We start from the raw sequence: 17,419 nt of genomic DNA, 5'->3' as shown, positions 1-17,419 counted from the left end.
AGCCCAAGAGCTCCAGCTAGTCTACGGAGGGATACTTGGCATTTATTTATACATTTTTTCATTTAACAGACACTTTTGTGACTTCTTTTGATCATACTTATAATAAAGGAGCCAACAAAATGGATAAAAAGATTTTGGTATTATTGTATTAAAAAATGTATGGAATATTTGTACTTTCAAAGTTTTCAAAAATACACCACCAATGTCAAATCTGGGGTCAGTAAGATCTTTTTTTTTTTTTTTTTTTTAAGTCTGTTATGCTTGGCAAGGCTGCAATTATTTGATAAAAAATGGAGTAAAAACAGTAAAATTATACTGTATAATATGAAATATTATTACAATTTAAAATAACTGTTATACTAACAGCTGCACTGCTTGATATTTTTGTGAAACCTGCAATTCTTTGATAAACAGAAAGCTCAAAAGAACAGCATTTATTAGAAAAATAATTTTTTTGTAACATTATAAATGTCTTTACTGTCACTTTTGATCAATTTAATGTGTACTTTGCTGAATAAAAGTACTATTTTCAGTAACACTTTACAATAAGGTTCATTTGTTAACATTGGTTAATGTAATTAACTAACATGAACTAACCATGAGCAATACATTTGTTACAGTATTTGTTAATCTTTGTTAATGTTAGTTAATAAAAATACAGCTGTTCATTGTTTGTTCATGTTCGTTCACAGTGCATTATCTAATGTTAACAAATACAACTCTTGATTTTAATAATGTATTAGTAAATCTTGAAATTAACATTAAGAAAGATTAATAAATGCTGTAGAAGTTCATTATTAGTTCATGTTAACTAATGTAGTTAACTAATGTTAACTAATGAACCTTATTGTAAAGTGTTATCTTCATTTTCTTTCCAAAAAGTTACAGAACCTAAAAAAAATCAAAAAAAAAAAAAAAAAAAAAAATCACATTTTTAGCCTAAAAAGTTGCCTTTAAAAAACTACTTAAGCTACTTTTTCTAAAAATGACATACATTGTGTTGTAATGAGACTGAGACACTAAGAGTATCAAACAAGCAGCAGCCCAGAAAAGACTAGAAAAGAGGGAAAAATAAACATTCCTTTATTTTCCTCATGAGTTAACAGAAAGATGTAAAAAGCAAAAAAAAAAAAAAAAAAAAAGGTTATGAATATTGAAAAATGACACTGCAAGTACAGAGGAAAGAGGAATATCACAAGCTATGAGAACTGGAAGATGTTAAAACACAGTTAAATGAGAAGAGAAGACATAAAGCATGTGTGCGGTACCGTTTTCACAGTGCAGACCTTGGACCCCTGGAGGACACAAGCACTTCCCCGTCACTGGGTCACAGCGGCCCCCATTCTTACAAACACACAGACTGTTACACTGAACACCATATGTGCCCTCAGCACAAGCTAAAAGAAATAGAGAGAGAGAGAGAGTGCATAAGTAAATACATGTTTAGGGTTCTCAGAGGAGCCAAGGGCCGAGAGATATACAGCAGCCACCGTACTTTCTGTTGACTTTAGGGTGGATTAAAAATGAGACGGTATGGAAAACTCAAATCACGCTCTTGTGAATTCACAATGATGGGTGTGGAGATGCTCTTAGGACTGCAGCTTTCCAACATGCTGTCAATTTATGTTATAAACTAGTTGAGTTATAGTGTCTCTACAGGACGTACTTTGCTTAGAGTCATTGAACTGCTCTGCTCAGGGGCTTGATGGGATTTCTGTGTAAGTAAGGGTAAGGGTAAATACAGCAGGGAGCTGAACATCAGCTAGTTGGGGAAGAAGAAGAACAGGAAAAATGGCACCTGTGTGTCATTATATACTGAATTTAGGTCTTATACTATATATCTATATGTTACTCCAACTACACAACTTTTGCAGATTTTTGCCTTGATTTGCAGTCCGGATGATTTAATGTTAGTTGTTTAAAGTCAGAGCCTGTCTGCAGATTTTGAGTATTCAGAATTACGTAGAAAGATTTTTGCAGATTCCATCTAGTTGGAGGAGGCACTTTCTTCAGCTCATACTCGTTGATCCCGTTGATCACTGCCATTTTAAAGCTCGGATGCATCAGGATATTGATTAACTCCAATTGTGTTCATCAGAAAGAAGAAAGTCATATACACCTAGGATGGCTTGAGGGTGAGTAAAGCTTGGGGTAATTTTCCTTTGAAAGTGAACCAATCCTTTAAATCAGGGATGGACAACTCCGGTCCTGGAGGGCCAGTGTCCAGCAGAGTTTAGCTCCAACCCTAATCAAACACACCTGAACCAGCTAATCAAGGTCTTTAGGATTAGTAGAAAGTTATAGGCAAGTGAGTTTTTATCAGGGATGGAGATAAACTCTGCAGGACACTGGCCCTCCAGGACCGGAGTTGTCCATCCCTGCTTTAAATCATATGTGAGAAACGACACAAAACTATAAAATATACAAAATACACAAATATTTGTCCCTGAACTATTAGCAATTTTTATGCTGGTTTTTGTCTTTCTGTGAAGAATTTTTGCCATCCAAAATAAATAATGAAATAACGGAAGGAAGAAGTACCGATCCAGCGTCTACAAAATGAACGTGCAAGGACTAAGTCAAACAGCCTTTACACACAAAAAAAAAAAGGTAAAACAACAATGTCAGATGATTGAAGTTGGAGGAGAAAATGAGACAAGTTTTTCGCCCTACCGCGGTACTTCCACCTACAACACTCATGACCTTTCCAACGTGATTACATTATGCAGTGCAATACGAGAATTTGTGGTTATGGTTTTTTTTTTTTTTAGAAAATGGTCAATCGTTTTGCTAGATAAGACCCTTATTCCTCGTCTGGGATCATGTAGAGCCCTTTGAAGCTGCACTGAAACTGTAATTTGGACCTTCAAAATGTTGAACCCTGTTGAAGTCCACCATATGGAGAAAAATCCTAAAATGTTTTCCTCAAAAACCTTAATTTCTTTTCAACTGAAGAAAGACAACAACATCTTGGATGACATCTTGGGTGAGTAAATTATCAGGAAATTTTAATTCTGGAGTGAACTAATCCTTTAACAATGAAGCTGTATTTCTTTAATGCTTCAGTTCAGGTCAGAGGTCAATGATAGTAGAGAATAAAGACACTCACTGTCATTACAGGTGACCCCAGTCCAGCCGGGCGCGCACACACAGCGATCCCTCTCTAACGCGCACACTCCTCCATTAGCACAGTCCTCACAGCTCACACTGCAGTCGTCACCGAATGATCCCTCCTCACACACTGATACACAGAGATCAATATATTTGTGTCCTTCCTTTTTCTGTATGTTTATGTCACAGTTCTGATGTTAACATTGCTAGTTTCTCTTACTAATCTTGCTGATGATGGTCAGCTCCTCTCTCTGTTCTTGGTTGTGCGGGTGTTCTGCGTAGTAAGTGTGTGTGTCATCATCATACGGTCTGCGTAAAGCGGCGGTGTAATGCAGCAGCTGAGGGGGGCGCCGGAACAGCAAGTCTGGCAAACGTAGGACCTCAGGTTCATCTTCACTGCCAACCACGTCTTCTTCCTCCTCCTCCTCATCCTCCTCCTCCAGTTCCCTCTCATAGAGAGCTAAACGCAAAATGGAAGAGATAGAAGAATAGAGACATATACAGAGAAACAGAGATTAGGGTTATTATAGTTAACTAAAACTAAAAACATAAAAATGTACTTTCATGACTTGAAATAAATTAAACTTTAACTGAAAAAAAAAAAATAAAAAAACTTGAAATGTTTATTTCCAAGGCAACATTTGTCCTTGTCAATTAATTTAATTAATTAACTAAAACAACAACTTAAATAAAATCTAATAAAACATTGTTGACATATTTTTTAAAAAATTACAAAAAAAACTGAATTTACAGTGAAAACCTAAAATATAAAAATAGCAACTAATTCAAAATATTAATAAAAATATAAATAAAAATAAATACAAAATAAAAATGACAAACAAAAATATTAATAAAAAACTAAAAATGACTACAACAACAAAAAAACACAAAATTACTAATACTTTTACTGAATTTAAAATTAAAATATAAAAATAAAAACTAATTCAAAATATTAATAAAAACTATAATAGTATCTTTTTATTTATTTTTATTGACAAAAATTGTAACATTTCTCATTATCATTTAGTTTAACTTGATGTACTAAAATAACTCAAACTACTACAGAAATAAAATCTTATACAATTATATAGATAATAAAATTTTTAAAAAATACTAAAACTGAAAAAAAAAACTAAAAAAACTAAAACAACATTTAAAATGAAAATATAAAAAAAAAATCAAAATATTAATAAAAACCTTAATCATACTAAAATAACACTGATAGAGATTATATAACATTTCACCAATTCAAAACATGTCTTCTGGGTGTCAATAACACTTTACAACATACTGTATGAGGTCAGCACTAAACAACAGCCAATCAAACTTGTACTCACGTGAGCATGATTTCTGGTCGTAGTCCAGTCTGAAGCCCACCTGACAGAAACACTCATAAGAGCCCAGGGTGTTTACACAGTACTGAGAACATCCTGACGTCTCGAACACACACTCGTCAATGTCTGAAGAGAGACATTCATATTAAAACAGGCTTCGTGCTAAATGTGCTCAAATCAACTTTGAGGAAAACATGGAAAAACAGATTAATGTATAAGGCTATAAAGTTAAAGATGTAGTTCAGCATCAATTTAAGCCTCAATCTGTGATTAAGAGAAGGTCAAATGAGGAAGACATGAAACAAAGCACACACATACCATCACATGTGCAGCCGTTGGGTGTGTATCCAGGTCTACAGCCACACTCATAGCCTCCTGGGTAATTTTTACAGAAGTGACTACAGCACGCCTCCCCGTTTTCACACTCATCAGTGTCTGTAGACGACACGCACAAATTCAGAAACATTTTCTCTAACTCATGAGAGAAAAAAAATCCACAATTAACATTAACACAAAAAAGCAGGCAAGTATTTAAATAATGAATGTGTAGAAAACACAAAAATCACACATCTTTTCATATGAACATCAACATTTGTGAGATTTATTCCATCTGAATGGTTTTGAGGTTGAGAATTGAGAATTTTATGTTGGATATTAAACTTTTACTATTTTGAATATGTCTAATTGTTAATTAGGGATTAAAAACATGCCTGCATATAATTTATAAAATTAGTGCAATTCAGATGTATTTTTATTGGTATTCTGTTTTCTATCATTTTACAATTATTCAATTAAACTGTGCATACATTTACAGAGAATTATTTAAAATTAATATTTTAGATGACACCCTTTTAAAAAAAATATAAAGAAATTAAAACTTGTATTTAGCAAGAATGCGTTCAATTGATCAAAAGCATTATTTATATGTAAAAACCTTATTAAAAAAATTATATTCCTACAAATGATTTATATTTCAAATAAATACTGCTCTTTTGAACTTTCTTTTGAAAAAAATGTATCACAGTTTCCACTAAAATATTAAGCAGCACAACTGCTTTAAACATTGATCATAATAATAATAAATGTTTCTTGAGTAGCAAATCATCATATTAGAATGATTTCTGAAGGATCATGTGACACTGAAGACTGGAGTAACCAGTTACCATCACAGAAATTAAAAATTGTATTATTTCACAATATAACCGTTTTACTTATTTCAAAAACATTTAGTGTATGGTAATGTACATATATGGTAGAGTAATTTATAATATAAAAATAACTACTTTTTACATAGTGAAGGATTTGCTAGACAACCATCAAGCGGGGCACATACTGTACCTATGCACGTCTTGAGGTCCTCAGCGAGCTGGTAACCTTGGTTACAGGAGCACAGGGGCCCGCTGGTGGTGTGATCACAGTGATGAGAGCAGCCACCGTTGTTTTTCTCACAGCCGTTCACGATCTCCATCTCTATACCTGTAGAATGCGTCACTCAATGTTAAGGTTTTCTGATCACTGATTGGTGCATGTCAAATACCCTGACCAATCACAGACCGTTTGGCTCCAGTAAACCAATTCCACATGTCAGTGAACTACTGAGATAATCCGATAATAGTTTTCCAAAGTGTTTTAGATTTCCACCGAACATTATATTAAAGGACTCGCTGAGCATGTGTTAATGTGTATGTGTACTCACGATAGCACTGTTTCCCATCAGCACCCAGCTCGAATCCTGGATTACACACACAACGGAACGATCCTGGCACGTTAACACAGCCGTGAGCACACTTAGCCTGACCAGATGCACATTCATCAGTGTCTGGGAGAGGAAAACATTGGGTAATTAGGAAATATGCCAGTGTAAAACTCACTACTAGTTTGTAATTTACAATAAACAAATAAACACAATGTATTCAGTTAGGATACCAGTAATATGAGTGTGTGTATGTGTCTGTGTGTAAGTGTGGCAATGTATGTGTTTGCACAGCAGTGGTGAGAGTCTCTTCGTGGGGTCAGCTGAGGTTGTCTCATAAAGTCTGGACATAAAAATGAGGTCCAGACAAACATGTGTACCCATGACTCAGATCAATGGCTTTACACTGGACTGCACACACAGTAACTAACAACAGGCTCGTTACAGCAGTAATCTGCTGTGTGTGTGTGTGTGTGAGTGAGAGAGAGAGAGAGAGAGAGAGAGAGAGAGAGAGAGAGAGAGAGAGAGAGAGAGAGAGAGAGAGAGAGAGAGAGAGAGAGAGAGAGAGAGAGAGAGAGAAGGACACAGTTCAGTTTTATGGCACAGCCGAAGAGAGATTTGCTGTGGCCAATGGAATTGCACTGAGGTAAATAAAATAAAATAAAATAAAATAAAATAAAATAAAATAAAATAAAATAAAATAAAATAAAATAAAATAAAATAAAATAAAAAATAAAGTAATAAAATAAAACAAAATAAAAATAAAATAAATAAAAACAAACAAACAACAAAATAAAGTAATAAAATTAAATAAAACAAGCAAACAAAACAAAATAAAGTGATAAAACAAAATTAAATAAAACAAACAAACAAAACAAAATAAAGTAATAAAACAAAACTTCAAGAATTTGTCATGTCTTTTAAAAAATATTTTTTAACATTCAAATAAGGTGAACCATCAACATTTGTCTTCACAAGCTTTCCTTTTTTCTTGTTAAAAATGACATTTCATTTATATTCTACACTGCAAAAAATGCTGTTCTTACTTAGAGTTTTTGTCTTGTTTCTAGTCAAAATATCTTAAAGTTCTTAAATCAAGAAGCATTTTCTTGACAAGTAAAAATTATTTTCTTGTTTTCAGAAAAATAAGTCAAAATTAAGTGAGTTTTTCCTTAAAAGCAGCAAAATAATCTGCCAGCGGGCGTGGTAAAATAATCTTATATCAAACCAAAAATAAGATATATAATCTTGTTTTCAGTTTGGATTAAGATTATTTTACTTATCCCATGGGCAGATTATTTTGGACTGGAAACAAGACAAAAATTCTAAGTAAGAACAGCATTTTTTCACAGTGTAAATCTGTAAATGACAATTAAATTGATAAAAAATAATGATTTAATTTAGTAACAGATGGGAAACAAAACCAAAAACAAAACAATGTCTGTAATGGCTTAGAATTTTTGTCTTGTTTCCAGTTCAGAAGTTGTGAATGGTACCAAAATACCGAACCGTACCACTTTTTTGAAACCTTTCTGTTGGGGTACCTAGCACAATAGTACCAATAGTATTTTTACCAAAAGGGTGGAGCTACACTCACTGCAGAACGTTGATTGGTTGACAGAGAATCGTCACTTGCGAGGGGAATGACAACACAATACTGTTGCAGGCCTTCAGCCTTTGCTCAAACAAAGCTGCTGTATGATCTCCATTGTTGTTTAATGTCACTTTCTTCTTTATGCGACAATGACGTTGATCCCTACTTTCCGGCATACACCACGCCTATCAAGTAAGGATACTGTTGGTGGTGGAAATGCAAACCGGATAAGGGTTTTCTATCCTGAATCGTGCTGAACTGAACCGTACCACTCGGTGGAAACGAGCCATAACTGACTATTAATTATTCTATTGGTAGTAATTAAAATGACACAAAACAGTGTCTAAGCTGGCACAAGATAAACAATATTTATCTGTTAAAAAAAAGAAAAAAGGTTTGTGCATGTGTGGATACATGTCTGTGTACACAAACCTTCACATCTCCTGAAGTCAGCTGCCAGTTTGTATCCTGGTCTGCAGCTGCACTGCACCTGTCCATTCACATTACTGCAGATATGAGGACATCCACCATTATGTTCCTTACAGGGGTCCTTCACTGAGAGAATAACACAGAGACAAGTGTTCACATAACCGTCACAATGTTACGACAGTAAAAACGCAAGTCAAAGATAGAGCAATATGCATGTGAACTCACATTCACAGTGTTTTCCGTCTCTTTTGAGCTGGTAGTTGCTGCGACATTCACACTTGTACTGCTCGTTTCCCAAATCGACACACCTGTGTTCACAGCCGCCATTCTTTACGGAGCAAGAGTTGACCACTGGAAAAAAGGGCCACATACAAACAGCAACTCAGTGCTTTCTTAACGCTCCTTTGCGAACGCTTTTACAACCATTTATTTACCATACAGGTACCCAACATGCCAGACTTCTGACCCCCTGATAGATTTTAATGGCAAACTCAGATTTTCTGTTTGGACAGGAAGAAAAGCTTTTATTATGAAGGGAAAACATTTCTGAATCAAATCCAGTTTGGAGTTTGTGTATATATTGAGAAGTTTGGAAAGTTCTCATTCCTTCTCTCTGACTGATGATGTTTCCATGTCGTGTCTGAGTTGGCAGATTTACGGCGTCTCAGGGGACAGGTCAGCGCTGTAGTCTTACTGTGATGACAACGCCAGGCCTGTCACCGAGTGATGACACATCCAGACTCCAGTAAAACAGGATAAAGGCTGTTTTAGGGTGATGAGATCAGCAGAACCAGAGCTCAACTTGCTGTGTTGATGCTGTTTGTTGAGCTAGCAGAAATAATAGGCTGTAGGCAGCTTGCTCTCCTTCCCAGAGTGCATTGCTAGAGATGCCACTCAAGACAGAGAGATACTATTCATGATACATGTGTTTGTGAGCATGTATGTGATTTTTAAAGATCTTACCTATGCATGTGCGAGCATCGGCGTGAATGCGGAAACCCTCGCTGCACTCACAGTGGTACGAACCCAATGTGTTCACACACGTCTGCTGGCAACCACCGTTCAGCTCCTCACACTCATCTTCATCTGTGGGGACAGCATGCATTAATACACACACATACATATGCTGGCTTCACTTGATGAATTTCGATAAATGTATTTGTTTATTTATTTAAAGAGGACCTGTTATGCTTTTTTTATATTTTCAACTTTCTTTAGTGTGTAATGTTGCTGTTTGAACATGAAAAAGGTCTGCAAAGTTACAAAGCACAAAGTCACTCCAAAGGGAGTTATTCTCTATATCAGCAAGCATTGTTTCTGAACTCCCTGAAACGCCTTGATTGTAGTCTCGAGTTTTCTTCTCAAGTCACAAAATTGCTAATTTAAAAAAAATGCGCAAATTAACCCTCTACAGCACAGCATTGCCCTCAGGCAACGGAAAGTTTTCTTAAGCCCTATGTTTAGTAAATTTTTCTTTAAATGATAACAACCAATTAGAAAGGTCGAGAAAGTACCAAAGAACAGTTCAGTAAGGTGTTGGAGTCAATATCAAGCACCATTAGGTGGGACGTCCTGTTCTGACACATTGTCACAGGAGCACATGGTGTGAGAAGAAGGCAATATTATTTGCTTTAGTAATCTTATTTAAAATGACATGAACTGTACATAAAAATATATGTGTGTGTATGAAGGTGTAGAGAAGCCTTTTGTCAGGTTTTAAGTTTTTTTTATTTTGCATGTTCAGAAATTCAGTTTTTCTTTTTGTTGCCTCAGGGCAACGTTGTGCAATAAGGGGTACTTTTTGAGGAGGTTTTAGACAGACAGTACCTCACATTGGCAACAATGTATTATAAGAAGGGAAGATGCAAGGTTCCTGGGTGTGCAGGAACACCCAAAGTGATGTGCAAAAATTGTAACATACACCACTATGTCACAGCAGAGAAGAACTGCTTTTTGAAGTTTCGTACGAAGTGAAATCTCATTACACAAAGTACATTATATGGCATAGCACACTACATGATACAGACCTATGCATGTATCAAATTCAATATATCAATGTCTTTCAAGTGTTTTTCCCTTTTTACTTAATGATTTCTTTAATTATTTTTTTTTTTTAAATTGATTTTGATGATAACTTTCTCTATGACTCTGTACCATTGTCGCACAACGTTGCCCTGAAGCAACAAAAATTTTTTTTTTTTTTTTTAATCAATAAAATGTTCCCAAATGAACCAAAAAATTATGTGGAATATTTTTTTTTTCATGTGCCATCAACATGTGTGCAGTAGAGGGTTAAATGTGGCGAGGCCTGGTTGAGTTGTTTTAGTAGTGTGTTGAGATGATGGAAGGGCGTGATATTTTCGAAACACGCGGTTGACCAATCACAACACACTGAAATGTGCTCGGATTGGTCATCTCGCTTATTTTTCAGAAGGAAGAGCTTCATAGAGACAGGAACTAAACAGAGCGTTACTGACGGACTGGGAAGAGAAGTGCTGCAACAATGTAAAATCTGTGAAAAATAATGTTTTTTGAATATTCAAGTATGAAAAGTAGGGGTGGGAATCTTTAGTCACCTCACGATCTGATCAGATTCCGATTCTGGGAGTCATGATCCGATTCCAAAACAATTCTTGATCTACTTTTTTTCTTATTAATTAGTTTACCGACTTAAAAACCTTAAAATCCTTATATTTACATCCTTACATAAGTAATTATAAGTAGGCCTACTTTTTAAAATAATTACAAATTGAAAAAATTTAATTGTTTGTTAAGAATTTTGAACGAATAACTTCAAAACACAAGCAAGTGGCAAATAATAAAGAGGAGCAACAAAACATATTACAAGCAATAAACAAAGAGTGCTTTCAGTATTTAAGATTATCTAAATGTTTTCTTTCTCATGTTTACTGTCGTTTGAATGTTACAGCAGGAGATCTAATAAGCTGCATTCACGCATTCAAAGCGTCAGCATTTGAAATTGAAAGCATCTTCTGTAAGTGACTTTCATATTTCTAAAGGATGCCCTAGAATTAAAAATTGAATTTACCTCGGCATAGTTGAATAACAAGAGTTCAGTACATGGAAATGACATACAGTGAGTTTCAAACTCCATTGTTTCCTCCTTCTTATATAAATCTCATTTGTTTAAAAGACCTCCGAAGAACAGGCGAATCTCAACATAACACTGACTGTTACGTAGCAGTCGGGATGTACGCCCCAATATTTGCATATGCCAGCTCATGATCGAGGCATTACACAAGGGCAGCCAGTATTAACGTCTGGATCTGCACAGGTGAATCAACAGACTAGGTAAGCAAGGACAACAATGAAAAATGGCAGATGGAGCAATAATAACTGACATGATCCATGATATCATGATATTTTTAGTGATATTTGTAAATTGTCTTTCTAAATGTTTCATTAGCATGTTGCTAATGTACTGTTAAATGTGGTTAAAGTTACCATCGTTTCTTACTGTATTCACGGAGACAAGAGCCGTCGCTATCAGTGATGCGCGGGTTGATCCAAAATGAGCGGGTGCCTGCGGTCACCCGCGGTTACGAGTCATCCAAAAATATTTTTAATGATATTCGGGTCGCGGTCGGTCGGGTCGTTTGAAATAAAGATGCCAATTAAACCTTTGTAATTTTCAGTTTTACTTACTAAAGGTTTCAGTTTTACTTTCATGGGTATTTGTGAACATTTATTTATGGATATTGTAGCCTCAGTCTTTGGCTTAGCCTACCTGTTTTTGTTCGTCTAAAATGCGTTAATAAATACTTTATTAACATATTCTATCCCTGCATTTTGTGCTTGTGAGAGCTTCAATTGGGCATTCACGTGGCGAAATAGCCTAAGCCTACTAATACAAGTGGGAAATCCTTATTTACCTTTTGAATGTTGAGCGTTATTAACTTTTGAATAAATGCTGACGCGGGACAAAATGCCCGATTTCCCAACACGTTGAACTGAGCAATGTCATTGTACACTTTTTAATAGGCTACTTTTAAACGCATATAGCTCATTAATGTCAGTTTTATGTATTTTCTGAGAGGGGTCGGGATTTTTGTTGGGAAAGTCGGGGGAGAGACGCACACTTCGATTAGACTGGATAAACACATGTAGCATCTTAATTGTTAAGAAAATGAAACGAAATAAATGAATAAATCAAGCCTTTATTACATAACACTAGGCTATATCATACAACATTCAGAAAAAGAACAGTTTGCGCTCCTAAGGGCTTTCACACTTTTCCAAACGTGGGCCTTCTCTCAGTTGACCTGCTGATGAATTCTTCAAGCAGGGTCGAAACATAAACATCGCATTCATCAATAATATGCATCTAGACAGCTGAAATGGAAAATGATGAGCCGCCTCAAGAACTGCCTGCTCTCGCCGCTGCACCTCTGAGGGCACCACGTCAGGTCCTGAAACATTTCTCTCCTCCACAGGCTGGATTAATGGATATTATTGGCCAGGGAGGCTGATGGGGGGGCGTATGGGAGGGGGACAGCCACATCCCCCCGCACCCCTAGTTCTTACGTCTATGGCCCAATGACGCTACAATGAGTATTTACTACTTTTAAAAAAAATGCGGGTCAGGAAGCGGGTCGGGTACAATATTTTCCTTTTTTTTTGCGGTCCGAGTTGCGGGCGGGTTAGTTGAAAACGTCGGTCGGGTGCGGGTTGTTTTATACATTGACCCGCGCATCACTGGTCGCTATTTTCATTTTTAAACACTTGCAGTCTGTATAATTCATAAACACAACTTCATTCTTTATAAATCTCTCCAACAGTGTAGCATTAGCCATTAGCCACGGAGCACAGCCTCAAACTCATTCAGAATCAAATGTAAACATCCAAATAAACACTGTACTTACGCAATGCTGCATGACGAACACTTTGTAAAGATCCATTTTGAGGGTTATATTAGCTGTGTAAACTTTGTTTATGCTGTTAAAGGCAAGCGTGAGCTCCGTGGGCGTGGAGCACGAGCATTTAAAGGGGCCGCAGCCTAAATCGGTGCATAGTTAATGATGCCCCAAAATAGGCAGTTAAAAAAATTAATAAAAAAAAAATTATGGCGTATTTTGAGCTGAAACTTCACAGACACATTCAGGGGACACCTTAGACTTATATTACATCTTGTAAAAATATGTTCGATGGCACCTTTAAATATACAAGTCAACTGCATTCCAAATGACATAAGTAATGCCTTTGTAGATCATTTGTCCGGAAAATACGACAAGCAAGACCACGCACTGCAACATCAAACAAAGTGTCTCTCACAGCGCATCCTGTGCAGTGTGAATGTCGTTGTAATTCGCTTCAACCTTTCTGAACTTTATGAAAGATTATTTTACGGAAGGTTTGAGTGGTGTATGTGTGTCAGGAATTGGAAGCAAGCAGAATCTGGGTGTTTCTAAATCACACATCGCGCATCTGAATAAAAACTTAGTTCAGAATCGATCCAGAATCGTTGGAGAGAGAATCGCGATGCATCGATGGATCGATTTTTTTCTCCCACCCCTAATGAAAAGCTATTCTAGTAGACCCCAAATACAAAATCAAGACTTTGTAAAAGGGCATAATAGGTCCTCTTTAAATTTGTCTCCAAATTAATAAATTTTATTTATTTACTTTAACTTATTTACTCTAAATATGGCTGTGGGTCAAAATGCAACAGAGTGGGAGATTCTGATAGGGGCAGTGTACAGCAAAAAAAATCTAAATGTTAAAGTCACTGGTAAATACAAAATAATATTATTTTATAAATAATTTAATCCATGTTTTTCTGCTAGTAAGCATGGTACTTCAGATATCAAATCAAAATGAAGTCAGTAAGAAATGCCTTATTTTCACAAATGTCACTGATTAGAGTAAATTTAAAAACAAAAAAAAATGCTCATTTCAAAGAAAAATGTCGGATGCACTTAGAGGTTTTTGCATCTGAAGTCTTCATGTACAAAAACATGACCATACCAGGTACTTGTTAGTGCTGGTTCTGTTCTGTGAAAAGTTCTGTATGATGTTCAATGAATAAGAGTTTTGCCATAAATAGTAATTGTAAAACTGTCACTATGAGGAATGTGCTCACAGCCTTGTTTCATGCCATACATTTTTAAATGCAAACATCTGTTAAAGCAGTAAAGAAATGTATTTATGAAGGGGGAAAAAGTTAATGTTTGAGGGGAAAATCATATGGATTATGGAGTAATGGATAAGTCTGTAGTGAACAAAAGTTAATTCATCCTATACATCTGCTTATGGTATCATAAGAATCTTTATCTGTTAAAACACAGACATAATGTCATTGCAGATTTCCTATCAGAAATTCACACTGTCATAACACAATAGAACTAAGCTGTCAGATCTTATTATTAGGCTTTTGTGTTGAAAAATATATTTGTTAAAATGAAAATTGTTCAGAAATAGGGATGCAAAGGGGTGGAAAATTTCTGGTAAATTTTCAGAAAGTTTCCAAAAATCCAGAAAATTTCCACCCCTTTTCATCCCTATTCAGAAAATTGACAATGACAATTTTAAAATATCAAACTTTAGAATTCTCAGAGAAATCTGTAATGTTCTAGAATCAGAGAGCTGCTGTATGATACCTGATCATTCAGTATATTATGTCTGCTGAACACATTCACATGTGCGTGCATATAACGTCCAGTTTCATACTACTTTGTCAAAGAACTCTGTCCAAAATCAACATAACTTACTTCCCAGTAATGATATATTGGCCAGTATGAGCCATTGCAAATGTTCAAAAATACATGATATTGTAGTTATTTGAGAGATCATTTACAATCTCCTCGGTGTTACATGAGTTTTGTCAGACTCTTGTCTTGGGATGAATTCCTACAGTTTCCGCATGTATGCAGTCAGCTATAGGTCAAAGTGCTGTAACATACTGCCTGCCCCATGACTGGATTATTGAATGTGGTTCATTAGCACTAATTAAACCTTCAGACCCTAATGAATTCAATTACAGCCATCTGACTATTTCCCACAAATCGAGAGCAGCAACAACAAAGAGTCTGAACAGAGTCAGAAGATTTACACACGTCATGTTACAAGACAATAAGTTAACCAGCCTGCATTGATTTTAGTATTCTTTAGTATTTCTTCATCAGAATTACTGTAAAATCTTGTCAATATTATACAGGGTAGTATCAACCCAATTTTTTCTGTTTCTTTCTCCCTCATTACATTTAGTCATTATGTATTTGGTCATTGACAAATAGCTTCAAGAAGCTTTAGAAAAGGTGTTTTTTAAAAATCTTTTCAAAACTGATGTAATGCATATTTTTGAGTCATGAACAATGTGTTTAAACAAGTTTTATTTAATTTCAAAATGTTTAAAGGTGCCGTAGAACTTCTTTTTAAAAGATGTAATATAAGTCTAAGGTGTCCCCTGAATGTGTCTGTGAAGTTTCAGCTCAAAATACCCCATAGATTTTTTTTTATTCATTTTTTTAACTGCTTATTTTGGGGCATAATTAGAAATGAGCTGATTTAGGGTGTGCGGCCCCTTTAATTCTCGTGCTCCCCCGCCCCCGGAGCTCGCGCTTGCCTTGAACAGTTAAACACAGTTCATACAGCTAATATAACCCTCAAAATGGATCTTTACAAGATGTTCGTCATGCATGCTGCATGCATGCGTCAGATTATGTGAGTATAGTATTTATTTGTATTTATTTGCATTCGATTCTGAATGAGTTTGATAGTGCTCCGTGGCTAAAGCTAACATTACACACTGTTGGAGAGATTTATAAAGAATGAAGTTGTGTTTATGAATTATACAGACTGCAAGTGTTTAAAAATGAAAATAGCGACGGCTCTTGTCTCCGTGAATACAGTAATAAACGATGGGAACTTTAACCACATTTAACAGTACATTAGCAACATGCTAATGAAACATTTAGAAAGACAGTTTACAAATTTCACTAAAAATATCATGTAATCACGGATCATGTCAGTTATTATTGCTCCATCTGCCATTTTTCACTGTTTTCCTTGTTTGCTTACCTAGTCTGATGATTCAGCTGTGCACATCCAGACATTCTGCCCTTGTCTAATGGCTTGAACATGGGCTGGCATATGCAAATATCGGGGTGTACACCCCGACTGTTACATAACAGTCGGTGTTAAGATTCGCCTGTTCTTCAGATGTCTTTTAAACAAATGAGATTTATATAAGAAGGAGGAAACAATGGAGTTTAAAACTCAGTGTGTGTCATTTCCATGTACTGAACTCTTGTTATTCAACTATGCCGAGGTAAATTCAATAATTTAATTCTAGGGCACCTTTAAATCATTTTTTTTTTTTTTATGTCAGGCGGTACAACCAAATAGTTGTATGTAAATAATTGAAATTAGCATTTTTTACCAGTATTTGAGAGAGATCTACAAACCTTTTCACTCCGCCACAAGGATCAGTTGGGGTCATTTTTACTGTACCTTGTCAATTCATAATAAATGAGACATGTTTGCAGTTGTGTCACCCTGACATTTGAGAATATACATATTGCTGGACAAAAGCTTTTCGACTACATCTTTAAAACTACTAATATTTATAATACTTGTTTATATATAAGGTTTCAAACAAAAAATGATGCCATAGTATTTAGTGTTCGATTTTTTTTTATTATTTTTTTTTTTATACAAGACACTATTTTAAACAGATTAGTTTTCTTAGTCTGTTCATTTGTTCGGTCAGTTGCACCACCTGACATTTTGGGGGTTTAAGATAAAACATAAAACAATATTTATTATTTAAATGTATTAAAATTGAATTCAAACTAAATAGGTTGAACAGAATAAAGTGATATATGTCATTAATTTATTAAATTATTTTAAAAGGAAATAATGCACTTGGACACAAAAATATGCACATCATGTCACTAACCCATTAACAACAATAAGTTGTTCTGCCTAATAACAGAACTGCTGCAACTCTGTGTTATGTCCCCCAACTGCCATGTCTCTCTCTTTTCTCTTTACACAGCTGATTTAAGGCTGCTTTGTGCCTGCTAAAAAGTCTCTGTAAAGACGTAATGCTGCAAGACTAAATGATGCCTGCTCTGACCCACCTTAGTCCCAGGTATAAAATTATACTATTGAAAGTGCTGTGTAAATGAATTTATGCCACCTTCCAGCAACATTAAACAGTCTGTGTAAAGACACCTAATTGCCACTTCAGAAGTGCTTCTGTGCCACCTTTACGGTGTAAATTTGGCATCTCTCATA

At 35.4% G+C, this 17,419-nt stretch overlaps 1 protein-coding gene across 1 annotated transcript in view; it reads right to left on the bottom strand.

Annotated features, from left to right (window-relative positions):
- Window positions 1-17,419, bottom strand: part of megf6 (multiple EGF like domains 6) — a 79,703-nt gene that overhangs the window by 38,147 nt on the left and 24,137 nt on the right. The window contains 10 exon segments of the mRNA XM_048161012.1: window positions 1,269-1,397; window positions 3,110-3,241; window positions 3,332-3,571; window positions 4,449-4,571; window positions 4,764-4,880; window positions 5,784-5,921; window positions 6,142-6,264; window positions 8,165-8,287; window positions 8,387-8,512; window positions 9,125-9,247. Of these exon segments, the coding sequence (XP_048016969.1) occupies window positions 1,269-1,397; window positions 3,110-3,241; window positions 3,332-3,571; window positions 4,449-4,571; window positions 4,764-4,880; window positions 5,784-5,921; window positions 6,142-6,264; window positions 8,165-8,287; window positions 8,387-8,512; window positions 9,125-9,247 (1,374 nt within the window).

This window comes from Megalobrama amblycephala, linkage group LG16 (assembly GCF_018812025.1).
Source record: "Megalobrama amblycephala isolate DHTTF-2021 linkage group LG16, ASM1881202v1, whole genome shotgun sequence".
Classification (NCBI taxonomy): Eukaryota; Metazoa; Chordata; class Actinopteri; order Cypriniformes; family Xenocyprididae; genus Megalobrama; species Megalobrama amblycephala.
The sequence above is the reverse complement of the archived record's forward strand: the minus strand, read 5'-3'. Positions and strand labels throughout refer to the sequence as shown.